The following is a 27,548-nucleotide window of genomic DNA, read 5'->3' on the forward strand; positions in this document are numbered from 1 at the left end:
ATGCCTTGGAACAGTAGAGTCGGCTCAAGAGCATGTGGCTGTATGGAAAATGGGAAATTTTCCCTGTTCATAGGTCTCGCTACAAAATCAAGTCTAGTATTGTTTGTAACCGGACATAATAGGTATCATATACCAAAAAGCATCCAATAAAATGGAGCAAAACCATCCGAAAATAAGCCATCTAAAATGCATGCCATATGAATTGCTGGACATTTTCACCCTAGATGTGCTTTTCTTTCCTTCCTACTCTTAGTAGGTGAAGACACTTGGGTCCAAATCATTGTAGCCCTCGCTGCTGAAGACATCTTAGGAACTATGAATACCTCCAGATTTCTGGCATGTCTGCTACTGAAATGAATTTTAGGCTAAGGCTAGATGGCAACTTATTTATGTGCGACATAAGATGGCAATGTCATGCCGCCACATTAGTACCCGTGACAGGAAATGTGGCTCGTACAAGGTACTGGGACATGATTTGAAGAGCAGCCACATTCCCTATCACTAGTAGTGATTCCAGCAACATGGCATTGTGACTTTATGTCCTGCATACACAAGTTGCTGTGTACTGCTGGCCTAATGGTCGCTTTTCTTGTATACTTTCTTCTAATTGTGGGTGTAGAGTATACCGCCACTCACACACTGATACATACATGACCAGTATATTTTATCCACCATGATTGATTTATTATAAAATGTATCAGTCAATGGTTTAATTGGAAAAGAATATTACATATTTTGTCATGTCAATTAGAAGGAAATGACACGAATAACGGAATTTACACCATCCCAGAAAAAGGAAAGTGGTATATTATTTGGAATCGCATTAAGGGCGAATTCACTATAAGCGTTTTATGGTCTGTAAACCGTAGATCCGCAAAACACAGAGGCATGTCCTATACTTTACCGCAGCACGTAGACCCATTGAAGTCAATGGGTCTGCACCATGATACGGCATGCAAACGGCTGGTATCCATGTTTGGCGGGTCTGCGAATAGCAAAACACTTACGGTCGTGTGAATGCACCTCTACACGCAGATCTTTGCAGAAAAACAGTAACATAAAGGTTTTCACGCAGTATCAGTGATACGAACACAAAAGAAAAGAAATTGGGAGAAGAGGTTGAAGACTCCCCCAGTTTCTCGGCCATTCTGATTTGCTACCATTTTAGAACTCTCACACACGTAATATGTAGGCAGTTAAAATATTCAGTTGTCACATACCTTCACAAGACAGCCCATGAGAGGTGACCCCCGAGAGGCTTTCCCGGCACACATTACAGAAGGTAGGGCGGGCGTGGGAGCAGGCGTACCAGTTATGCATTCCTGAGAAATGTTCCACATTAAACTGTGCGGTCTAACAAGGGAGAAGTTGAAACAAAATTTGGCAGTACAGCTACGGTACATCAATTTTTTGCACTGACAATCTAAAAGCACACAAAAAGAAGAAAAAAAAAAAGAAAGAAAAAAAACACAGAACAGGATCTGACGGTTTAAACATAAAACCATTACAGTTTAGAACATTGCACCGTATTTCATTCATTGTGAACAACAAAACAAAAGCCTCCAGTTTTGCCTGAACGAGTAGCTCAAAAGCCATTTGGTCACCAAGTAGTGTCGCCAAACCGGAGGACATCAGGCGGTTTGGGATGCACATATTTATACAATTTACCCACATGTGACACCATGTGGATTTCTAGCAGATTTTTATGTATTTTATTTGTAAAATGTGGTTATGACAAGCACAGGAGAGATGCTTTCTTTAGGCGGATTTCATATGTAGCACTTTTTGCAATGTTTTTTTCCTACCTTATTTTACCCCAAAAAAAACCTGGTGGTCAGATGTTAGCCTTAAGTCAATAAGAAATATATAAAATGTACTACAAACTGTTTTTTCCCCCGTTTGTCAGCTTTTTTTTTACAAGCTACTGTATATGACTGGAAAACCCATGACAAAAATGCATGTTAAAAAATCATTTAAAAAAAGCCACCAAAAATGCTTTAAAACATGCATGAAATGCATTTTTTAAGCCACAAAAAGCACAAATACATATACAGTAATAAAAACTTAAGTGAAAGGACAGTATAAGGCTGTGATGGCTAACCTCTGGCACTCCAGCAGTGGTAAAACTACAACTCCCCAGCAGTGGTAAAACTACAACTCCCAAGGTGCACACTTGCTTGGCTCTTCTCAGAACTCCCTAGAAATGAATGGAGCATGCTGGGAGTCATAGTTTCACCACAGCTGGAGTGCCGGAGGATAGCCATCACTGGTATAAGGTATGTACAGACACACTCACTTCAGTAGTCTGTCACTTACATGTTAATGTGCTGTAGTTTGGGAGAACTTACAGGTTATTCCTTGAAATGTGATGCATGCGTCCCTAGCAAGTAGTTCTATATATTTATGGCATGCATTCTCCCCCGACCTCACCATTACTGTGCATAGGGAGAAATCTGTGGGTGGTCGAGGAGACTATACTGTATATCAGGAAAATAGGATGTAAGGGATATACATGCTCTTTTTAGCATAATTGCTGCTCTTATGCTTTCACCAATCTCGAAAATAAATCAAAACTAAGCTCACCCATCACAGGTACAAAACAAAATGAAACGTTCCTATTCAACTGTATTTGACATAAAAAATAAAATATCTTTGCTATACTGCTAGAAATATTTTCCGGATGTGTTACATGTCCACATAAATGCAGTGGAATAAACATAATAAAACACTTGAATACTACAACTTCCTAAAATGTCAGAAGAAGGCTGTCTCGCCGCTTTAGGTCAGATGATATAACGCCCCAGCACTACAAAATGCACTTAAAGGGATTGTGCACCTTTTGGGGCGCAGACATCCGAAGGGAAGCATACTTGCCAGCTCCCGTTTTAATGTCGCTGACCACAGCGGTGACTCGTTCACCTTGCGTCGTGACAAATGGTTATGTGAGGCAAGGGAGACAGGTCAACCCTGCGGCTAGTGACGCCTGCAGTGGGGTCAAAGCGGAAGTCTCCAGGCGGCCGGGCAGAGATGCCAAGGCTGGGAAGAGAAGGAGCCAGCAGCCAGGTAAGTATGCTTCCCTTCGCAGGTCTGCCAAACAGGTGGATTTGCCCATCCCTCCAAAAGGTACGCAACCACTTTAAATCAGTAACCTACAGTCAGAGTGGCAATTACCGTCTGAGGTCACTGCTCGGCACATCTTACAAGTTTCATTTCATCACAAAGATATTTCCTACCTCGTAATGCTCTCTGGATTGCACCGACTTCAAGGAGCTGATCCAATCCTCCATTTCTTTCCTGTTCTCTGCACACAATATGAGTCTTCTAAAAGGAGTGATTATCTGTGAGAGACAAAAGGAGTAAGAACATTTTAAAAAGCTGCAGATCTAACAGAGTGTGGCAGCGCTGTGAAAGCTGAGCGCAGATCCAGGGAACGCGCCTCACTTGCTCTGATCAGATGTTCTTCAGAGCTGCATAATCATTTAAGCTTTGCATACTGTCTTCATGAAAAATGCTGTGTCTGAGAGTGGGGGGAGAGACCACTTTCATCTCCCTGTAAACCACCGCAAGCAAGACTTATCCTGATCCCAGCAGACTCATTTGTAAGATTTCTCTTACGGAAGGGAAAAAGGAAGGAGCAAAAAGTCTTCCCTGATAAAACTCTGGAGGTTTATGACGGAGAGGCTACACAATCACTTTGCTCTCTGGCTGGAAATGGCTTCACACCACACAGCCATCAATACACGGACCACCACCATAAAGGGGTTCTCCACCCTGGACACTCCATTCTCGCTAAAAGGGTTTCTTAACAATAAGTGGATCACAAAGTGTTCAGCTCTTATCTCTGGGGAAAACCTGGTAGTAAGGGTCCATTTACCAAGCCTGCTGCAAGGTTATAATGAGCACCGATCAACGATCTCACAAACTGATCGGTGCTTATTGAAGAAGCCTTTATACCAACCGTACGGTGGTCTCGCAAGTTACATTATAAACTGAAATCATTGTAACTTCAGTCCATAACTCTAAAGAAAACTAGTTATTGGATCCAAAGCCCCGAAATGTCATGCCAAGATGACAGAAAATGAAGACTTAAGAAACATAAGAAGATCACCAAGACAGATAAAGCAAGTCCTTTAACATAACAGCCAGGAATAGATGCTGGAAGCTGGAAATCACCATCTATGGTGAGGACAGGAGCTTCTTCAGGGTTTTGTGTAGTACATCCATGGACCAGAAAAATAAAATGAAGCTGCTTCTCACCTGGTGTCCAGAGGAACGGCTCAGCGGGCACAGATAGGGGGCAGCACAGAACATGTAGTACCAGAGGAGCTACTAGACACCAACACAGATCTTATACTAGGGAAACGGCAACGTTCATTGCTTGTGTCTGAGGCATTGCATGTTGAGTCTACTTTCAACTTATGCTGGATGATTGAATGTTGAAAATATTGCACCCCGAGGCCATTGTTTCTTGAGGGACCATTGTATTATTGCTTGTCCCTCAGTTTACATAGGATAGCAGCTCATCTCCTGTTTACTTGGGAAGCATTTGTACACCGACATAAAACGTCCGATCAGTCGATCATTTGTCGTCTGATGGCAGCCCTGTTTACATGGGGCAATGAGTGGGAACCAAAGTTTTTATGAATGCTTGTTTGGCCAGTACAAAAAGAGTCCTAGGTGTTCAATTTCCCTGCAGTGCCACCACAGGGACAATGAATTACTGAACGGAGTCTACTGAAATCAATAGGTTGTCTGTGTAATGCAGGACAGGATAGGCGAGAGACGCTCCCCACTATGTGAGATGGACATCCAGAGCAGAGAAGTCCTCCACTACTACTTCAGAATTTCATTCCTTTACAAGGCTTACGAAAACGGGTTTTAGAAACTGTACAATCCCTTTAAAAATAAAAGGGTGTCTCATATTTATCTATCACTTCAGAATATAATCACTGCTTGCATTAATGAGGCACGTTCTTAAAATTCTAGTTAATAGTTGTTTTTGTGATTGTGTGGAAAGAAGGAAGTTTAATAGAAATAATAAAGAAAAAGTTATCTCTGTTTTCTTAGCAACACGGTTATATTTATATGTCGTAGTCAAATCATTTCAAGAAAAACAAGGAACGTATCATATTCTTTCTATGCAGTCATTTTAGTTGTGAAGGAACTGAAACCTTCAATTTAAAAGATACTGAAATTAAAATAGACCTGCATTTTGCCATTTTGACAAGAAAAAAAAAAAAAAAAAAGGCTTTAGTAATAGAAACTTGCACAGGTTCCATACATGTTATCATACAAAAGAAGGGTTTTCACATTGTGTCTACAGAATAAAGCGCATCAAAAGTGGGAGACTGGCTGACTGCATGGAAACTGTGTGGGAGATCTCTGATGGAACAAGATTCAGCAATAAGGAAAATAAATGAGCACGCTTCACCTTCTATACCCCGTACAATGGATTCTTTTTCTTCCGAAAAAATGCGCTTCAGCTACTCAAGCAGGCAGAACCCGCTGACCCTGTCCATTCAGCAACACCATCTTGTAATTAGCCAGACTGAGAAGCCATAGCACTTCCTAATCATACTTGCATCAATATGTATACTTTTAGATGTCAAGGATCAACACTAATATTACTACGAACATGGTACAAAAACATGTAATTATGTCCAAGCATAACTGTATGGCAGCTCTCATCATCCGAAACTACACTACACAGCCCAAGTGCAACTGTATGGCAGCTCTCATCATCCGAAACTACACTACACAGCCCGAGGGTAACTGTATGGCAGCTCTCATCGTCCAAAACTACACTACACAGCCCGAACGTAACTGTATGGCAGCTCTCATCATCCAAAACTACATTACACAGCCCGAGGGGTAACTGTATGGCAGCTCTCATCATCCAAAACTACATTACACAGCCCGAGGGTAACTGTATGGCAGCTCTCATCGTCCAAAACTACACAGCCCGAACGTAACTGTATGGCAGCTCTCATCGGCCAAAACTACACTACACAGCCCGAGTGTAACTGTATGGCAGCACTCATCAACCAAAACTACACTACACAGCCTGAGGGTAACTGTATGGCAGCTCTCATCATCCGAAACTACACTACACAGCCCAAGTGCAACTGTATGGCAGCTCTCATCATCCGAAACTACACTACACAGCCCGAGGGTAACTGTATGGCAGCTCTCATCGTCCAAAACTACACTACACAGCCCGAACGTAACTGTATGGCAGCTCTCATCATCCAAAACTACATTACACAGCCCGAGGGGTAACTGTATGGCAGCTCTCATCATCCAAAACTACATTACACAGCCCGAGGGTAACTGTATGGCAGCTCTCATCGTCCAAAACTACACAGCCCGAACGTAACTGTATGGCAGCTCTCATCGGCCAAAACTACACTACACAGCCCGAGTGTAACTGTATGGCAGCACTCATCAACCAAAACTACACTACACAGCCTGAGGGTAACTGTATGGCAGCTCTCATCATCCAAAACTACACTACACAGCCCGAGTGTAACTGTATGGCAGCTCTCATCATCCAAAACTACACTACACAGCCCGAACGTAACTGTATGGCAGTTCTCATCATCCAAAACTACACTACACAGCCCGAACGTAACTGTATGGCAGCTCTCATCATCCAAAACTACACTACACAGCCCGAGTAACTGTATGGCAGCTCTCATCATCCAAAACTACACTACACAGCCCGAGTAACTGTATGGCAGCTCTCATAGTTGGAAACTACACTACACAGCCCGAGTGTAACTGTATGGCAGCTCTCATCATCCAAAACTACACTACACAGCCCGAGTGTAACTGTATGGCAGCTCTCATCATCCAAAACTACACTACACAGCCCGAGCATAACTGTATGGCAGCTCTCATCATCCAAAACTACACTACACAGCCCGAACGTAACTGTATGGCAGCTCTCATCTTCCAAAACTACACTACACAGCCCGAGTGTAACTGTATGGCAGCTCTCATCATCCAAAACTACACTACACAGCCCGAGCATAACTGTATGGCAGCTCTCATCATCCGAAACTACACTACACAGCCCGAGGGTAACTGTATGGCAGCTCTCATCGTTGGAAACTACACTACACAGCCCGAGTGTAACTGTATGGCAGCTCTCAACGTTGGAAACTACACTACACAGCCCGAGTCCAATTTGCATAATAATTTGGAACGCAGTGGACTTGTCCATTTTCAGGGATTGGCAGACGTAGGAAAGCCTTTTTTTTGGTAGCATATAATCATTTCTGCCCAAACTGTCGCCAATGCTGCAACCTACTAACAATAAATTAGTCCATCACCAGTAACACTAACTTCACAGTTTAAGAACATGACTACTCTCCAAACGACATAAAGGGCTAATGGAGGACATCCCTTCCATACAATCCCAGGAGATTACCACAATAACTCAATGTGTGCACAGTTCTTTACATAGAGGTCCCTCCATGAGTGATAATAAAGACTCCAAGCAGTGAGATGCCATAGTTTCAACTGCAAAAACCCGCCGTGTCAGGTGTGTCTGCACAATCTAACATAAGCTTTTACAGTTTGTGAACATTAACAGGGCTGTCCAATACTTTAATATTGATTGTCTACCATCAGAACAGGACATCAATAACTGATGGTGGGGGTCCAACGTTCTGCGCCGCCACTGATCAGCTGCTACCATGTAGCTCCGCTGATGGAAGTAGGCACCGGAGGCGCACAGCTCTGTCCACTGTGTAGCACTTCACGCCAGTGGGAGCAGTTGTCAGCTCCGTCCAGTATGGATGCGTAGTGTCGGCACCAGGACTGCTGCACTGGCGAAGGTGTGGGATGTATATACTGAGGAGTCGCCATCAATATAGAAATACAGGACAACCCCTTTAATTAAATGCCGTTTTTTGAACAAATCAATCATAAATGGCTTTCAGAGGTTTATTACAAGGTTTATCCCATGAAAAGTACTACCTACCCACAGGATTGTGGGGGTCTGACCATGGGAACCCCAAGGTTGAGGGTCCCTGGATCACCCCAGTGAATGGAGCAGCAGTGTGCTTGTCAGTCCACTGCTTTATTCACTTTCATGGAGCTAGACCTCACTTCGTCAGTCCCATAGAAGTCAATGGAGAGGTGGACTGACATGCTCTACCATTGCATTCAGAAAGGGGACTCAGGGACACCTCATTCTCAGGGTTGCTGGGGGTTCCAGCAGTTGGACCCCCCCCCCCCCACCCCCCCTATAATAAGATATCTGCAACCTATTCTGTGGATAGGTGATACTTTTCCCAGGATAGCCACCTTAAGTTTCCAAGGAGTATATTAAGCAGTAGACTAGTACATAGGATGCCTGTGTGTTCGCACAGATAGGCTGGATAGGCAAAAATAGCGTCAACAAATAAATCTTTTGTGGCTTTAGAGTAAACTGTATGGGTTCCGGATAAATACAGTAAGTCCATGTCATTATGGGTGGTTCTGGCAGTACTAGTTAGTGAAGGGGTTTGAATTCACATCCTCCCGGTAGCCTGCCACCCCTTGCCTGTGATGCTATGGAGAAAGCTTTGAAGTGATATCTTCCTGTTTGCTTTCAGTGACTGTACTGACTAGCAGTGCACTAGAGAGGAAGCTGAGCAGGACCAGTGCCACAGGAGCCAAAATATGCATAGTTAGGTCACATCTGTGTTGGAGGCACCGCTTGGGCCCTCTGTGGCATATTCTGCCAGAAAGAGAGGACAAAAAAGTCTGCATTCAGCTAAAAAAGTATAAAAAAAATGAACCTCATTAGGGTCAACGTGGTCTGTATGGCTCCATTGGTTTCAGTTGTGTGCCACATCCGGCACTTCTGTTATTTTCGTGGTTCTGCTCGGCTAACGGAGCAGAACAATGGAAATAACTAGTGCAGATGTGAACATGGCCTAAGGCTAGGGCTATCCGCGGCCAGGATTGTTGAGTAGCGGTGATCGCCGCAATGGATTGAATGTGATCGCCGCATTGGATTCCTTTCTATTTGATCATCGCTACTCAGGAGTCCTGGCCGCGACAGCGACTCACTGTGTAGCCCTAGCCTAAGAGAAACACTATGATAAGGTATAGCCCCTCAAAGTAAAAATACCAGTGAAGTTAACAAAAAGCTACAAGCATGTAATAACAGAGTACACCTAAAAAGTAGTAGAGCATGCCGTAAGGGTTTACAACTAGTTACATCTAATAGGAAGAGGGCAGCCCACATCTAAAATGAGAATGACTGTATTCACGGTTATTTTTAACTGTAAGATTCTAGTTCTGTTTGGACGAAGAACAAAAAAAAAAAAAAAAAAAAAAAAAAAAAAAAAACATTTTAAGAAAGTGAAGAAATGGAAATAATAGAGTCAGTAAGTGAGCGCTGCAATGTGAAAAGCAGGGAGCTCATTACAGCCATAACAGGAAGCAGATCATGTAAAAGTTAATTGAGATGCACAGAGACGTGGGTGGCATAACGGCTGAATACTCCGCTGGAGTACTGTCAGCCGGAGAAAAACCCACCACAGACCGCGCTTCTACATTTTAAGGATTTACAGGAGTTTTTAAAACAAAAAATTACTTAAAGCAAGCCTGTCACTTTGCAAAGGCAATGCAATCTGTTATAGAGCAGGAGGAGCTGAGCAGATTGATATCGTTTTACGGGAAAAGTCAGTAAAACATCTCGGCCCTTCCTCTGCTTAGGAGTCCAGTGGGTGTATACAGTACAGACAGAACAGGGCCTAAAAGGGGTTGTCCAGTTTAGAACTACCCCTTATATGAGCATCAGAGCAAGGAAATGCTTTGATAATCTCCTTTGCCCTGCGCTAAATCACACAGGGCAAAGACTTTTTTTTTTTTTTTTTTTTAGATACAGTGACATACCGGGCTGTCCATAGGGACTAATAGGCGGAGGCTTCAGTCTGGCAGTGAGCACGATAACATCACTGGCACCAATGGACTGGCTTTAGAGCTGCCCTAGCCTGTAAAACTGCTAGGGCAGCGCTAATGCCCGCCCATCAGTGCCAGTGATGTCACTGAATACACTGCTAGGGGGAAGCCTCCGCCTAGCAGTATAAAAACAAACAAAAAAGCCGACATGCATATCACAGGGCCCGCCTGTGTGAAAATGTGGTTATGTCTGGGTTCATCTGTGAACCTGGACAACCTCTTTAAATGTATAAATTACAAATTATATTGAATGTTTTTCCATAAAACTATATCAATCTGCTCAGCTCCTCCTGCACTATAAACTCTGCATTTTCAGGGTGAAATAGACTAAAAATCGACATCTGCCACGCCTCTAGCCTTCCATGGTGCCTCATACCAGCTTCAAGGAAGAGCCAAATAATCTAGGGCTAATAATGCATATTTACCCCCGTCATTCTGACACCATGCTGTAGTGGGCTAGTCAGGACTGGGGCACGGGTGGCAGGTCATAGGCATCCTTTAAGAGGGGGCCTGTCAGTTCTCTAATATTTCTGTTTTAGAAAAAACGTTTATTCCTGATGAAATGAAAACCGCTGGAGCAGCTCTTAGAATTGTGTACTGTGCTTTCCCCTTGCCCATGGGCGGTGTGCCTATACAGTCGGACATTTTTAAAACTAATTGGGCAGACTGCGCAGGGACACGCCCCATTGACATGGGGGATGATAACGCCCACTCATTGATCTTTTCATACAGTTCCAGAAAGAAGAACAGAAGAAATACACAAATCAATGTCTTAAGAAAACATAGTCCAGAATTGCAATTTTGCGACAAATGTAGAAATTTACTAACTCCCCCTCGTTTCCTCTTCCTTTTTATCATGTTTTCTATAACGGAGGCAAGCTGCTCAAGAACCAGAGAGCGCAGGATGAACAATGCATTGCATTAAATTGAGGAAGGTAGAAAGAGACGGTGAACAGCACTGGTAGATGGATGTGTGGCAAATAATGGAGGGCGAGGAATTTACTCTTCCCAGAAAATGACCATTGCACAGTAGCTACTGACACGGGAAGTAGAGAAATCTTTATGCCACACATCGTTGGGGCTGCGGCTTTTAAAGTATCCAGAGGTGGTTTCCAGGCACATTTAGTGCTGTAATATCCACACACTATTTAAAGATGCAGAAAATAAGGTCAGCATTTCCAGGAAAGGATAGACCCATTACATCAGATGTCCTGCTGCGCAGCGCCGGTGGTGACCACAAGAGGCCTTCTCCATCCCTAAACGTCTAACAAGCTTTATTTCAGTCCTCGCTTCAATAATAGAAGATTGTATTTTTTTCCAATAAATTCTTAATGCAGAGAAACATTTTTTCCTCATTAGCGGGGTGCCAAGTGCACGCTTTATTACCTCAGACTTCTTTTTTCCAGTGGACAGCTCATCAAGCAGAACACAGAGGAGTCATTAAACCACAATTTAATCCCAGCGCCCGTAATGAGCCTGTGCAATGCTTACCGCTGTCAGCAATGGGGGAGCATGACATCATGCGAAGGATTCCCCGCAACATGCTGCAGCCAGACATTCTGGGGCTATGACACAAATCGCTTCATTCACAATGAGACACCCCCCACCCTTCCTCAGGGTCTTCAGTCTACGGCAGCGTCTTCTGCCCGGTTCTGAAACACAGCTGGGGTATACTAATATATGTTAAAAATAATAATCCCTTAATAATAAAGGCAAGGGAGTGCACATGCTTGACCTGTGGCTCCGTTCACTTCAGAGGGGCCCCTGTTCTCGTGATGAGACCACCACCAGTCAAAGTTATCAACATGACTTGAAATAACTGGAATACCCCTTAAAGGGTCCATTCACAAAATCCGCAAAATGGGTCCGCATCCGTTCAGCAATTTTGCGGAACGGGTGCAGACCCATTCATTTTCAATGGGGCCAGAATGTGCTGTCCGCATCCGCATTTGCGGATCCGCACTTCCGCATCTGTGCTTCAGTTTCCGCCCAAAAAAATAGAACATGTCCTATTCTTGGCCGCAATTGCGGACAAGATTAGGCATTTTCTATTATAGTGTCGGCGATGTGCGTTCCACAATGCACATTGCTAGTGTCCGTGTTTTGCGGATCCGCAATTTGCGGATCCACAGAACACATTTACGGACGTGTGAATGGACCCCAAGGCCTCCCAGAAAAATATCTCCCAGTAAACTTCTGGAACAAATCTACTGATTGTGAATTAGCTCTATTAGCCGTTGCCTTTCATTGTAATCCTACCATCTGATAATGTGATGACTGCTTACTCAGTGAACACTGCAAAATCTGAAAAGGGCCAGGAACTGTTACGCAAAGTGGACCCTGGAAGAGTCTTCACATGGCTAGGAAGAGTCACAACTTTCTGTTTGGAACCTTGGCTTTCCAGTTTTCCTGCATAGCGCCACCCTTGGCTGGCTGCTGTACATGGAACTACAGCACCGCACCATTTACCTGATTGGAGAAATGCTGAAATTCTGTCCCGTTATTCTAGGGCCGGGGAGAGTCCGAGAGGAATGCCCTTACCGATCATAAGGGTACAGCAGATCCAGATGACGTATCACATGCATTTCGCTAATGATTCTAAAGTGAACTTACATATGATCTACCTGCAAGAGAAGTCAATACCAGAAAAGGTCCTACAACTGCTGCTCTTTCCACTGACCTATGATCCAGTCACAGATCTCAGAGCCTGACAGCGCTTCCAAACTTACCGCAGTACCGCAAGGACATGTTCATCCACTTTTATTAATCAACATGCAAAACAATCAATGCTACGGATTCTATTTGTGGCTGGGAGTATACAGTCACTAGACAGCCCATTATCTTCATGCTTTTTAAATGTGGGCTACGGCAATAAATGACATAGGCTGCATGATCCAATCTCCATGGGTCAGATGTAAAAGCACAGACACAAGCCTGCTACATTACAGGAGCCCCGTGTCCAGACTGGCATAGAAGGGGATTCCAACGTAACAGAAGGTTTGTATTCACTTCAACAGAGGGCACAGCTGAAGAAGACAAAGAAATGAGTTTTTTTTATTTATTAGAAAAGATTTAAAAAAAAAAAATATATATATATATAGAGAGAGAGAGATGTCCTACATGGATCTCACATGGTTCTAGTACAGCTACTTCTAAATGGCCAATTGGTGGCTACTTACCTGTAACCACTAGGACCATCGGCACAGACGTTACCAACTGGGGGCAGGAGCAGTACTCCATTTACTTTGTCCAGGGTAACTTTAGTGCAGGAATATTTAGCACCGTTTTAACCCTTTGTAGACTACTTACACTGATCAATACATAGAAGTGCATTTGTCTTAAGTCAAATGCACCTTAAAGGGGATTTCTGGAATTACTATGTTCTTTAATAGATATGCTCATGTAGTTTCATCAAGTACATAATTTTTCCCATGGACTCTCCTGACCCATTTTCAACATGTAAACCACTCTTGTTTGTTATATCCTGTTCTGTATCCAACCAAACCCATGATGCACCTCTCCTTTCTCTACCACCGCCCCCAACAACGCTCAGTTAGTGCACAGCTCCTACCATCCAGCTGGCTACACTGACACTCCCCTATCACAGCCCCTGATACGTCCACGTCAATAAAATCACAGGAAATAAGAGAGTTGCATGGACATGGTCATGTGACCACAGTTTAGAACAGAAGATAGGGACAGGAAAGGGAAATGAAATCTATTACAAAATTACAGCTACCTTCAAAAATGATGCAAAAAGAAAAATCCCTTTAAAGGACTGTCCGAGATCCAGCACCGCCGCCAGGCTTTTTAAGGCTAGGGCTTCATGGCAACATGTGGCACATAACTGCAAGTCACAGAAAAGTCGAGTGACAAAAATATGTGTGACTTGTCTGAAACTTGAAGTTGCATGAGTATTTTAGAGCTGTGATTTGGCTATAAAAACACTGCCATGTCGCTGGCGAGTCACCTGTGACTTCAAGTTAAGGGAGAAGAAAAAAAAAAAAATCGCACACAACTTGGGATGTTGTGCGACTTTTATGTCGCTAGCCCGAGCCTTAAACTCATGCACAACTTGCGACACAAAATCCATCCAGTCTGGATTTTTTACGGGTCACAGTAGGTCATGAGACGCACTGTGATACCACTGACATGCCCATTTACTGTAGTAGCAGGGAAGATCTGAGCGACGGCACTGGAGCAGAGGGGGTTTGAACCAGGGGGTGTGCACTCCTGTTATGTTAACACCTTCCCTGCCTTCTATCTTTTTTTTTTTTTTCTTGTTTTGTTTTAGACTACTTTCCCACTTTCCGTTTGTGAGATCCGTTCAGGGCTCTCACAAGCGGTCCAAAACGGATCAGTTTTGCCCTGATGCATTCTGAATAGAAAAGGATCCGCTCAGAATGCATCAGTCTGCCTCCGATCAGTCTCCATTCCGCTTTGCAGACGGACACCAAAACGCTGCCTGCTGATGAAACTGAGCCAAACGGATCCGTCCTGGCACACAATAGAAAACGGATCTGTCCCCCATTGACTTTCAATGGTGTTCATGACGGATCCATCATGGCTATATAAGACATAATACAACCGGATCCGTTCATGACGGATGCATGCGGTTGTGTTATTGTAACGGAAGCGTTTTTTTCAGATCCATGACGGAGCCACAAAAAAACGCTACTGTGAAAGTAGCCTTACTCTGATAACCCCTTTAACAGGGTTTTCCAGGATTTTTATCTGAATGGTGGGGGTCCGACACCTGGGACCCCCACAATCATCTGTTAGAGAAGGCGTTGGCGGCCTTTTCACAACTTACCAAGCGCAGTACCATACATAGTACAGCGGCTGTACTTGGTATCGCACTCAGTCCCATTCACTTCTATGGGGTGGGGCTGCGCTGGGCCTAGGCCATATGATCGATGAAGGTGCCGTCATTGGCCTAGGGAAAGCTGGTAAAGGCCGCGGCGCTACTGTGCATGCCGCTGCTTTCTCAAAAAGCTGATCTATGGGGGTCCCAGGTATCGGACACCCACTGATCAGAAAATCTCAGAAAACCCTTTGAACTTATGTACTAGCCAGCATATAATAAACTGCTGAGAAATTTCTAACGAGATATACAAATGTTTAAATCGCCGTGTAATAAAAAGGTTTACAAGAAAACCGATAAAAGTTACATAACATACACGTGTAAGATTAGCGACTTGTGCCGTTTTCAACGTAGAAAACCATAAATTTAGTTTACTATTTCACTGGTCTCTTTGCTTCCTCAGTTGCATCTTTCTCGGCCCCTTTCTTGGAATACGACAGGCGATATTAGCAGTGATAATAACATAATGAAGTGCAGTTACAATCGCTTTTATAGCCCTGGGAGAACTAGCAGCCCAAATAGGGATCGAGCTGGAATACTACAAGCGTGTTTTATTTGGAGCTGGCATTACAATGTAAATAGTACAAAGTACTGTACAGGATCACCCTGCCAAATTTAAGGATTTCCATTTCAAAAGGATCGTCTGCTATACTGTTACTTGGTGACTAATGTTCACTACTGTGGTTTCAATTGACAGTCTGGAGAACGGCCTGTATCAAAGAGGCAGAAATATCTGAATAAGACAAACAGTACCGACATCATAGATCAGTCATTCCCATTAATGCCGCGGCTCACAGTCACTGGCTCCCAGCCGCCACACGTAGCCAGTGCTGCCCTATATTACTAGACCAAACCAATGCAGGAATCTGAAGCTGATCTCTGGATTAATATAGGAGAATCAAGGTCTGGAGGGCAGCCTGCATGGTCCAGCCATCTTCTTGTACGCACAAAGTCAAAGGGATCATCACTTCCTTCCGATTGACCCTTTGAAGAAGGATTCGGAAAGACTACTGATCACGTTTAAAAAATAAAATAAAATCTTTCTAAACTAAAATTACCAGTCCTGATACCCAGCCAATAAACTTGCTGGGCGAGGAACATCATTGGTGCCCATTAATGGCTTTCCGCAAGCAAGGCAGCGATGACCTGAATACTGTCACCAAGAGTGACATGTATGGATCGTGCTGCTGGAAACGGTATCATGATCCATAAAGATCAAATAAAAATTATGGCTATACCGTTTATCTCCTCTTCATTCACCCTGGCCAATGACTGTCAGCATGGCTTGGAGATCAGGGCCAGCAGACATGTACAGAGGACGATTCCAGGACTTGCCAAAGAGTTGCTTAAAAAAAAAAAAAAAAAAAACACAACACAAACTAATACTGCTCATTTACCATCATTGCTCTAAGACGGGAAGTGAAAAATCAAATCAACCAAAACCTCAAAACCTTTGCTTTCAGTTTCTAGCCTTGTACTGTAATAATTGGCTGCTTGCGGTGGTTAAGTGCACACTTCTACGATACAGCGATATTGACCCACAACCCTGAGTATATTCAGTACTGTGAAACCTTTCTAGGAGCTGAAGGGTTTATCCTGTGGCTTGGCACATCTTATAAAACTATTCTCTTTAACTCGATAGTCTAAAGCCACCATCTTGCCATGGTTTAAAACAGATCAATCCCTGAAGGGAAATGTAAGGAAATTAAAGGGTGTGTCCCCTTTTGCAACCATTATTTATAGCTTTTTAAAATAAGGCTAGCTTCACATTTGCATTAGACACCTCTGGCAGGCTGTTTCGGCAAGGAGCAGCCTGCCAGAGATGTCTGGATCTGACACTGGTGGACGCTACTTGACACCTGCCGGCCCGAGTCACTATCATGGGGACTGGCAGAGATCCAGCCACTACCCGGCAAACATGCTGAAAATTGGCGGGATGAGAACCTCTGCACACAGCAGTTTTCGTCCAGCAGACTTTCGTCATTTTTGCCAGGTTGCAGCTGGATGTGCGCTGGTGCCCATTATAGTGAATGGGCCTGGATAGCGATGCGGTAGCTTCCAGCAATGCCAGAATGCAGAGAGATTCGGGAACAGCCTGCCAGATCTCAAAGCGCTAGTGTGTAACTAGCCCAACATGTAGTCTTGACTGAAAGGATCCTACAGTATAGTTAGTTTGATTTTTTACTACAAACAAATTGTGTGCAGTGTAATATATGACTGAAGGATCACCATGCTAAATCTGCCCCCCCCCCCCCCCCCCCCTCACACACACACACACACACACACACACACTTTTTGCTAACCTAGGGGGTAGATTAAAGAGAGTAGTGCATGACTGCAGGCTCAGACTACTTACAAGTTCAGACTACACACAGGGATTGTTTGTAGCAGGCATCCTCAAACTGCGGCCCTCCAGCTGTTGCAAAACTACAACTCCCAGCATGCCCGAACAGCCTACAGGTATCAGCCTACAGCAGGGCATTGTGGGAGTTGTAGTTTTACAACAGCTGGAGGGCCGCAGTTTGAGGATGCCTAGTTTGTAGTCTGTAACCGTGGAGATACTCTACTAATTTACAAGTTCAGACTACACACAGGGATTGTTTGTAGTCTGTAACCATGGAGATACTCTACTAATCTATGCTAAGTGTTTTGCTTCATATACAGCACCCAAGAGGCTCAGAATACAGAGAGAAATAAATAGTCACAAACCATCTTATCCTTCTACCAGTCTTCCACTATAAAGAGGAAGGCTTAAACTCCTGTTTAAGGCCACGTTCACACTACAATTGGAGGCTTTGTTGGGTTTAATGGCTACAACAGAATAGTATGCAATGCTATTCCTGCTGTCAAAATTATAGAAACTACGACAGAACCTCAAAAGACCCCATGATCGGTCAGTGGGGCCGGTAGGGATCTCTCGTGTGAAGGGTCCAGCACAGCGTGACATGATCACGCTCCACTTCCCCGTGCTCATTCATAAACCTCAGTGGATGATGTGTTCTCCCCCTAGATACTGTACACAGGCTGTGGTAAATTCACAGCTTGAGTGCAAGCCTGGAAATACAGACTGAAGCCGCTTTAAATCTGCATCCACTGCCTTCCGGATGACGCTTTTCCATGGGCATGCTTTTACTTCCATTTAACATTAAAAAATATATATCCTCCAGGATTATTCCAACTGATGTCATGAGACTCCAGGTTCTTACCCAATCTGCTCAGCTCCAAAAATATCTCGTCTGCCATCGCACAGGAACATATGCAGATCTGAGGCATTTACACCACTGAACTGGCAGGGAGGGAGAATTTTACAAGTCCATCTGTTTTTACAAAACAAATTGAAGCCGCCAAAGACAACAGTGGATGTATTAAAACATAGCAACCTCGTAGCAGTGCCCTAGAGGACTACAGCTTGGCAATGCACATGAGCACGGCAGCAGCTACTCTGCACAACATCCCTTTAAGGGAAGACGACACCACGGTTTTTAACCCCATTTTAGTCGGATATTATTATCCCTTTAGACTTGTTAGATATAATTCTTCCACTATTTGCTGAGAAAAGCCTGAATGTGTTTGGGCCGTTGCTAAGAAACAGCTGTCGCTGTCCGCGGGTGACACAGCTGGATGTCCAAGCTCTAAGTTTAGCCGCGGAAAAATATGCTTCACCAGCAATTCCAGACCCAAGTAAAGAGAAAAATGGCGGCGGACGGTGGATATCACAGCTCTCCAATGAAGACGAGTTATTTTGTTTTGGAAAGATTTCACATTTGCAGCTCTGTAGGGGGCGCACTTATGGAAGAAAGTAATGGAGATCACTATACATGGAAGTATTCAGTCGATGCAAAGTCTGATGGCGGTATCTATGTGTACACATCAGGGGTGACCAATCTTAGAACCAGCCCTGTACCTCACATGGATATAGGGACCTCCCCATTCATTGCTCCAATTGCTCTGCTAGGTTTATATTAAACGGGCCTCTCAGGGGTCATGTCCTCTCTGCTGCAGCTCAGGAGGCATGTCCTTTCTTCTACAGCACTCTCCCTATCACAGCTCAGAAGGCAGATGAATGATGGAACTGTGCAGGTGCGTCCACCTCACCGTGGTGTACAAAGAAGAAAGAGAACAAACAGCAGGTGGCGCTATACAGATACATTTTACTGAATACACAGGCTACTGCAGTTGTTCCTCCCTCATTCTGTTCACAGGGAGATGTGCTACTGATAACTGGGCATCTTTCATCCTGATTTTACGAGCCTATTACTGGAAACTAGGGTTACTATGGACGCTTGTTCCGGATAATCTGCGGTCTAAGATAAGGCTAAGAGAGTAAGTGCCTACTAAGGGCCCATTCACACGTCCGTAGTGTATAACGGATCCGCAATACACCTGGCCAGAACCCCCATAGAACTGCCTATTCTTGTCCGCTATTGCGGACAAGAATAGGACATGTTCTATTTTTTTCTGAAGCCGCGGACCAGAAGTTCGGGGCCGTGCTCCGGAAATGTGGACATCACACTGTGTGCTGTCCGCATCCATTCCTGACACAAAGAGAATAAATGGGTCCGCACCCGTTGCAATTATCTGGAACGGGACACATTCTACGGACGTCTGAATGGAGCCTTAAGATGTATTTCACATGTATGGGTTTAAGAACAGTTACATTTGCACTGGGGGGAAAAAACGTGTTTTGCCATGTTTTTTCTAAGCAGCTGCGGTTTCATAGGTGAAACATATTACACTGAAGTGTTCACACATCAAACACATTAAAATACAATGAAAACAGTGGCAAAAACACATTATTTTTCCTGATATGGTTTTAATGGCACCTCAACCACTGTATGTGAATATAGCCTATGGATGAAACCGGCCATGCCATGTGAGGTGCAGCTTCTGTGCACCCACTAGGGATCGACCGATTATCATAAGTACCGATATCATCGGACGATATTCAGGATTTTATACATTATCAGTATCGGCATCTAACCTTGTCAATATACCGATAATGTGTATATAGCGAATACTTGTGAGCGCTACCATTATGGAAGCGAGCACTAGTATGCATCGGGTGCCGGCAGGGGGGAAGAAGCGCAGCAAGCGCTTCCGATACTCACCCTCCCTGGTATTCTTTGATGGGGCCCACGCTGCATTGTCCTGACCCCGTACAGCGTCAGGAAGTAGTGCGCGCACTATGACCTGACGCTGCACACTGTCAGATGACATTGCAGCGCGGGTCGGAAAACACAGGGAAGCGAGACGCTGGACCCGGAGATGAAGAGGAGCCGTGGCGCAGGAGAGGAGAAGAGATTTTTTATTTTATTCATCTAAAGTGTGATAGGGGTTAATAAAAGTCTTATCTGAGGTCTGATAAGGGTTAATAAAGGTCTGATCTGAGGTCTGATGGGGATTAATAAAGGGCTGATCTAATGTCTGGTTGGGGTTAATAGAGTCAGTGAGGATGGGGGGGGGATGGTGTGGAAATTGTCATTTGGCACTAGTATATTATACATTTAAATTATAAATTGACTACCAACTAAGGGCTTTATTAATTTTTAATTTATGTTTATAATATACTAGTGCCAAATGCAAATTTCCACCACCTCAGTGACTACCAACTACTATATATTATGGCTATCGGCCTGAAAGTTCACAGATTATCGGTATCGGCTCAAAAAAAAAAAATCTATACCGGTCGATCCCTAGCACCCACATGCAGTTTAACCATAAACTAATGTGGTGTTTCCAATGTGCACTCTGACAATAAGATTGTAACACACACAAAACATCAGAAGCCTGCAATAGGAAAATAAAAAATTAAAAAAGCATTTTTGTTCCCACTTTAGGCATCTGAAGGGTTAAATGACAGGAGTTCTCTCTGATCCCCATCATTGCAGCTGGGTGTCAGCTGTATTACTCATGTATAAACTCATGAGCCCCGTGCCATACATTCACCACATGCTAATGACATACAGTTATTCTGCATTAAGGAGTTATTAACAACAAGCTCCGTACTTATTGCCCAGCTATTGCTTGCCGTGTTGGGCACCAGTATTATTGCTGTGCCAGTCAGAGCACTCATCAGTGCAGGGAAAGTCTTGTGTAGAAATATGCATACGTCTCTTTACAAAGTGTAAAAATGCCTGTACCGGCATCTATGACACTTATTATGTTATCTCTCATTACAGCCACATATCCACAGGCTTAAAGGGTAAATGTCATGTTTTCATAGAAAAATCGATTTTAGCATGTTACTGCTGCAACAGCATTATGCATAAAGCAATCTTTGGTTTCTTCATATACCATTGTTTTCTTTGAGCTTTTCCCTTAGTTACGGCAGTTTAAACATTTACAATATGAGGACCTTCTCAAGATGGCTCCTCTGCCAGTTCTCTGAGGCCAAAACTGCTTTCCCTCACTTCCTATACACACTAGCAGTAGCCAGCAGCTCCCTGCCAGCCAATCAAATTGGATTACTGAGAGACACGCCTCCTCACTCTGAGCCTAATCCAGGCATGCAGCGTGAAGGACCGCCCCCGCCATCTTCCTGTCTTCTTAGCTGGAGACAGACAAGCCATAGCAACAGTCTTTTAAGGGAGCAGTGGAAAGAGACAAAGGACATTAATGAAAGCTGTTATTATAAGGTAATTACAGATCTTTGACAATCATTGACAGACTAACTCAGGTATACATGCCTAGCTCTAATAAACTAGCAAATAAAATAAAAATATGACAGTTACCCTTTAAACTACCTGAACTAACAGCATCATGGGGATCAACGATACTGTACATTTTCGGTCTGGATTTGCATTCGTAACACAGCCGCTAAAATGCAGCCACATTACAGCTGTCTGAATGAAGCCTAAGCGACATGATTAAAATAAATGCATTAAACTGACGAGGAGAGGCAGAGGACTTTTCCATGCACCCTTTTTGAGATGCGCAAGGACTGAAAAATATAGCAGTAAAGGCTAATACACACGACTGTGATCGGCCCAGGAAACACTGCCCGTGTGTCTGCCGGATCTCCCAGGCCGACCGCAGCTCCCCTGAACTGACTGTATCATAAAACACTAAAGGCTCATGCACACAAATTTTATTTATTTTTTTCGTGTCCATTCCGTTTTTATTGTGGCCTATATACAGAACCATTCACTTAAATAGGTCCACATAAAAAAAGAAATGTGTGCATTCCTTTTCCATACCTTGGAACCGAACCAGAGTTCGGGAAATGTTTTTTTACAGTATAAATCAATTTCTGTAGTTATTATGATAAGTCTTGCGAGACTTCGCAAAGCAATAACTTCGGCTCATCAGAGCCAATACATTCTAATATTCTCGAGAGTAGGAATACATGAAGTGACTTCTAAAATTATATCCAAGAACCATCCACAAACATAAAAATAATTACATAGAATATTCACATATAGGCTGTTAATATGTGATAACCCCATTTTATATAAAGCGGTCAATAAAAAATAAATAAATAAATAAATAAAAAAAAAGCCAGGAAGCCATTAGAATAAGGCTACTTTCACACTAGCGCTTGATCGGATCCGTTCTGAACGGATCCGATCATATTAATGCAGACGGAGGCTCCGTTCAGTACGGATCCGTCTGCATTAATAACTTAGAAAAATTTCTAAGTGCGCAAGATGCCTGAGCGGATCCGTTCAGACTTTCAATGTAAAGTCAATGGGGGACGGATCCGCTTGAAGATTGAGCCATATGGTGTCATCTTCAAGCGGATCCGTTCCCATTGACTTACATTGTAAGTCTGAACGGATCCGCACGCCTCCGCACGGCCAGGCGGACACCCGAACACTGCAAGCAGCGTTCAGCTCTCCGCCTGGCCGTGTGGAGGCGAGCGGAGCGGAGGCTGAACGCCGCCAGACTGATGCAGTCTGAGCGGATGCGCTCCATTCAGACTGCATCAGGGCTGGACGGAGGCGTTCGGGTCCGCTCGTGAGCTCCTTCAAACGGAGCTCACGAGCGGACCGACGAACGCTAGTGTGAAAGGAGCCTAATAAGAACACCTCCCCTCCACATCTCTGTCCTCCCTGCCAGGGGTTGTTTTTCTGACTGCAGATGTAAAGTGCCCATATACTGTACATGACTGCTGCAGACAGTCACTGGCCTCAGTAGTCTCATGCTGCATATCACTGAGACCAGCGATTGTCTGCAGCAGTCACATGCAGCATAGAGGTATGTCATCATTACAACCAAAATATGATGTCATGGCTACAGTGGTGGAGAGGACAGGAGTGACCGTGCTGGAACAGATTGGGGTCGGGGGCAGTGAGTATAATTTTTTTGTATTATTCTAATATAATTGTAATATAGACATCATATAGCCCATGACATAGTCTTTCTAACAAAGCTAGAACCAGCCCTGCACCTCACATGGATCCAGAGATCTCCACATTAATTGCTCTGCAAGATTTATATCAAGCTGATAGTTCAAGGGGAGTGTCTTTTCTGCTGCAGCTCAGGAGGCGTGTCTCAGCTCTCCCTATCACAGCGCAGGGTGTGCCCTTTCTGCTGCAGCTCTCTCCCCATCACAGCTCAGGAGGCAGTTGGAGGTGGACAGAGAAATAGAAAAAAACAAAACAAATAGAAGATGGCGCATTTTATTGAATAGCTTAGTAGCAATGCCACATATAAAAGTAGGTTTGAAAACTGCAGAATATGTTTCGTGGGACAATCCCTTTAAACACCTCCCGACCGCCTAACTCAGGGATGCGTCCTGCGGGCGGCCGGGGGTTATTCCTCTGTCACGCAATGCATCATCTCGCGACAGCCGAGATTTCGCGTGAACGCACGCGCGTTCACAACGACGCGCAGCTGAGAAGTTGATCTACAGCCTGCCAGCAGCAATCATTCGCTGGCAGGCTGTAGATGCGATTTCTTTTACCCCAAAAAGGTATATTAGACGCTGTTTTGTTAACAGTGTCTAATATACCTGCTACCTGGTTCTCTGGTGGTCCCTTTTGCTTGGATCGACCACCAGAGGACACAGGCAGCTCTGTAAGTAGCACCAATCACCACACTACACTACACCCCCCCTATCACTTATTAACCCCTGATCACCCCATATAGACTCCCTGATCACCCCCATGTCATTGATATCCCCCCTGTAAGGCTCCATTCAGGCGTCCGTATGTGTTTTGCAGATCCGCAAAACACGGACACCATCAATGTGCTTTCCGCATTGCGGATCCGCACATTGCCAGAACTATATAGAAAATGCCTTTTCTTGTCCGCAATTGAGGACAAGAATAGGACATGTTCTATAGGCTCTTCAAAAAACTCAGTGTTCGCCCGATCAGGCCTGATCTTGTGCGCACACTTGCGTTCAGTCCGCCCCACCGCAGTGACAGAATATATATTTTTTCTGATCACTGCAAAAACACCGTAAAATCGCTGCGGCACTATAAAGATCACTTTTGAGGGGCATGGCGAGTTCATAGAAGATTTTTTTTTTTTTTGGGGCACAAGTTAGCGGAAATTGTTTTGTTTTTTCTTACAAAGTCTCATATTCCACTAACTTGTGACAAAAAATAAAAAATTACATGAACTCCCTCACGGAATCCAAATGCGTAAAAATGCCCTGTGAAATCCTAAAGGTACTCATTGGAATTTGAGTCCCTTTGCGCATCTTGGCTGCAAAAAAAAAGTTTCACACATTTGGCATCGCCGTACTCAGGAGAAATAGGGCAATGTGGTTTGGGGTATATTTTTACATATACCCATGCTGGGTGAGAGAAATATCTCAGTAAATTGACAACTTTGTATAAAAAAAATGTAAAAAGTTGTCATTTACAGAGATATTTCTCACACCAAGTATGGGCATATGTAAAAATACACCCCAAAACACATTGCCCTACTTCTCCTGAGTACGGCGATACCACATGTGTGACACTTTTTTGCAGCCTAGGTGCGCAAAGGGGCCCAAATTCCAATGAGTACCTTTTAGGAGGGCATTTTTAGACATTTGGATTCCAGACTTCTTCTCATGCTTTAGGGCCCCTAAAATGCCAGGGCAGTATAAATACCCCACATGTGACCCCATTTTGGAAAGAAGACATCCCAAGGTATTCCGTGAGGGGTATGGTGAGTTCATGTAAAATTTTATTTTTTGTCACAAGTTAGTGGAATATGAGACTTTGTAAGAAAAAAATAAAATAAAATCAGTTTCCGCTAACTTGTGACAAAAAAATAAAAACTTCCATGAACTCACTATGCCCATCAGAGAATACCTTAGGGTGTCTTCTTTCCGTAATGGGGTCATTTGTGGGGTGTTTCTACTGTCTGGGCATTGTAGAACCTCAGGAAACATGACAGGTGCTCAGAAAGTCAAAGTGCGTAAAAAAAATTTTGGCACCATAGTTTGTAAACGCTATAACTTTTACCCAAACCAATAAATATACACTTAATGCATTTTTTTTATCAAAGACATTTAGAACAATAAATTTAGAGAAAAATTTATATAGAAATGTAGTTTTATTTGAAAAAGTTTACAACAGAAAGTGAAAAATTTCATTTTTTTGCTAAAACTTCGGTCATTTTCGATTAATATAAAAAAAAAAGTAAAAATGTCAGCAGCAATGAAATACCACCAAATGAAAGCTCTATTAGTGAGAAGAAAAGGAGGTAAAATTCATTTGGGTGGTAAGTTGTATGACCGAGCAATAAACGGTGAAAGTAGTGTAGTGCAGAATTGTAAAAAGTGGTCTGGTCATTAAGGGGGTTTAAGCTAGGGGGGCTGAGGTGGTTAACATCTTGTCTGCTTTACAACTCATCAATGTCAAAAAGAGGACCTTTCATCAGGCTAGCTCTAGTCTAATTATTCGTCTGCTGTTGGCGCCGTATATTTTGGCGCCTTATATTATAATAAAGGCGACTCGGTTACACTAGGCGGAGACTTGTATTTTTCCTGGGAGCGGTTATCTTCCCCCTGGCTGTGAGCGCATCTAATCAGAGCGCCCCGCTCGTAGCCAGGGAGAATGAGTTCAAGTATGTCTACACGCTCAAGTTCTCGCGATTCTCACGAGAACTTGAGCTCATTGTCCCTGGCTAAGAGCGGAGCGCTCTGATTGGATGCACTCAAAGCCAGGGAGAAGATAACCGCGCCCAGGGAAAATGCAAGTCTCCGCCTAGTATAACCGAGTCGCCTCATTATAATATAAGGCACCAAAATATACGGGGCCAACAGCGGATGAACAGGGGGTTCTGTAGAAAGAAAAAAAAGTGTCATGGCATCAGTGGGGGCCGCACTATAAGGTAGGATAATAATTAGACCAGAGCTAGGCTCAATGAAAGGTCCTCTTTAAAGGGGACCTGTCACCACAAAACACAATGCAATCTGCAGGCAGCATGTTATAGAGCAGGAGGAGCTGAGCTGACTGATGTATAGTTTTATGGGAAAAGAGTCAATAAAATTTTAAATTTAAATTTTTATACTTAAGCCATCAGTGACAGACAGAGATCTTAGTATACAGACCTAGATATAGAATGCTATCAGTCACTAGTAACATCTCCCCTGTGTACAATGAAGTCACAAATAGAGATTTAACTGTATAAATTACAAGTTTTACTGAATCATTTCCCATAAAACAATATATCAGTCTGCTCAGCTCCTCCTGCCTGCAGACTGCACTGCATTTTGTGGCGACAGGTCCTCTTTAACCCCTATTCCCTAGGTGCCGAAATTAAGATCACTAAAGGCTCTACCAGCGAGACACCCCCCCCCCACCCCCCGCCGATTACTAGAACGGGTCCCAAGTCTCCGCTCGTCCTCACTGTGGACTTGCAGTGAGGGGTTTGAATAGAGAGGCGGTGGAGCATGCGCCCTGCCATTCCAATCAAAGTCCATGGGACTGACGGAGCCATTACTTATCCTTTTCTTTGTTTCATACCACGGGTTACTCGCAAAATCAATCTGAAAACATACAGCATTAAAACACGTGACAGGTGATATGATAAATGCCATTTTTCCCCTCACAAAACACACTTGTGGGGTCATTTATCAAACTGGTGTAAAGTAGAACTGGCTTAGTTGCCCATAGCAGCCAATCAGATTCCACCTTTCATTTTTTACAGCTCCTATGGAATCTGGTTGCTATGAGCAACTAAGCCAGTTCTACTTTACACCAGTTTGATAAATGACCCCATAGATTTTTAGATTTCAGTGCCACATATTTCTACGTCTTACCGTGAAGCTGTTGTTGACATTCTTTGTACTTGATTCTGCTACACTGGCGTCCGACAGGTCAACCTCGTCAAATATAAGAGACTACAGAAAGACAAAAAAAAGAGCATATCAGGTTTACAAGCATGGTAACAGTCATGAATAAATGCCACCTTTACATTACAATGTCGAGACGAGAGAGAGAGAGAAACAATCATGACGCCACCAGTATACACTGGCTGAGCAAATACTAGGCATGACTGCTTAGTACCTTAAAGGGGTTGTCACAGCTTAAAAGAAAAGTTTAAATGCAGGGAAGGTGTTCAAACAATAAGAGAAGTCGTACTCTCCGGGCCTCAGCCCCTATCCTCCTTGCCGCTGCAGCCATGAAGTCTTGTTCCTGACTGCAGTGGTGACACCCCGTACACTGCTGTAGCCAATCACTGACCTCAGTGGTGAGGCCTGCGATTTTCTGCAGAGGTCACATCCAGTCTATGGGTAAGTCACCAAACACGCCCATTAAAGTATACGGGTCCATGAAAA

The 27,548-nt window shown here is 43.8% G+C and overlaps 1 protein-coding gene across 5 annotated transcripts in view; it reads right to left on the reverse strand.

Moving 5' to 3' along the window:
- DGKH (diacylglycerol kinase eta) overlaps nucleotides 1–27,548 on the reverse strand; it is a 215,421-nt gene that overhangs the window by 72,447 nt on the left and 115,426 nt on the right. For all 5 annotated transcript variants that reach the window (XM_044286089.1, XM_044286090.1, XM_044286092.1 and 2 more), the window contains 3 exons: nucleotides 27,030–27,110; nucleotides 3,234–3,338; nucleotides 1,221–1,353 (listed from right to left, as the gene is read on the reverse strand). In XM_044286089.1, coding sequence (XP_044142024.1) covers nucleotides 1,221–1,353; nucleotides 3,234–3,338; nucleotides 27,030–27,110 — 319 coding nt within the window. The remainder of the gene's footprint in view (nucleotides 1–1,220; nucleotides 1,354–3,233; nucleotides 3,339–27,029; nucleotides 27,111–27,548) is intronic.

This window comes from Bufo gargarizans, chromosome 3 (assembly GCF_014858855.1).
Source record: "Bufo gargarizans isolate SCDJY-AF-19 chromosome 3, ASM1485885v1, whole genome shotgun sequence".
NCBI lineage: Eukaryota > Metazoa > Chordata > Amphibia > Anura > Bufonidae > Bufo > Bufo gargarizans.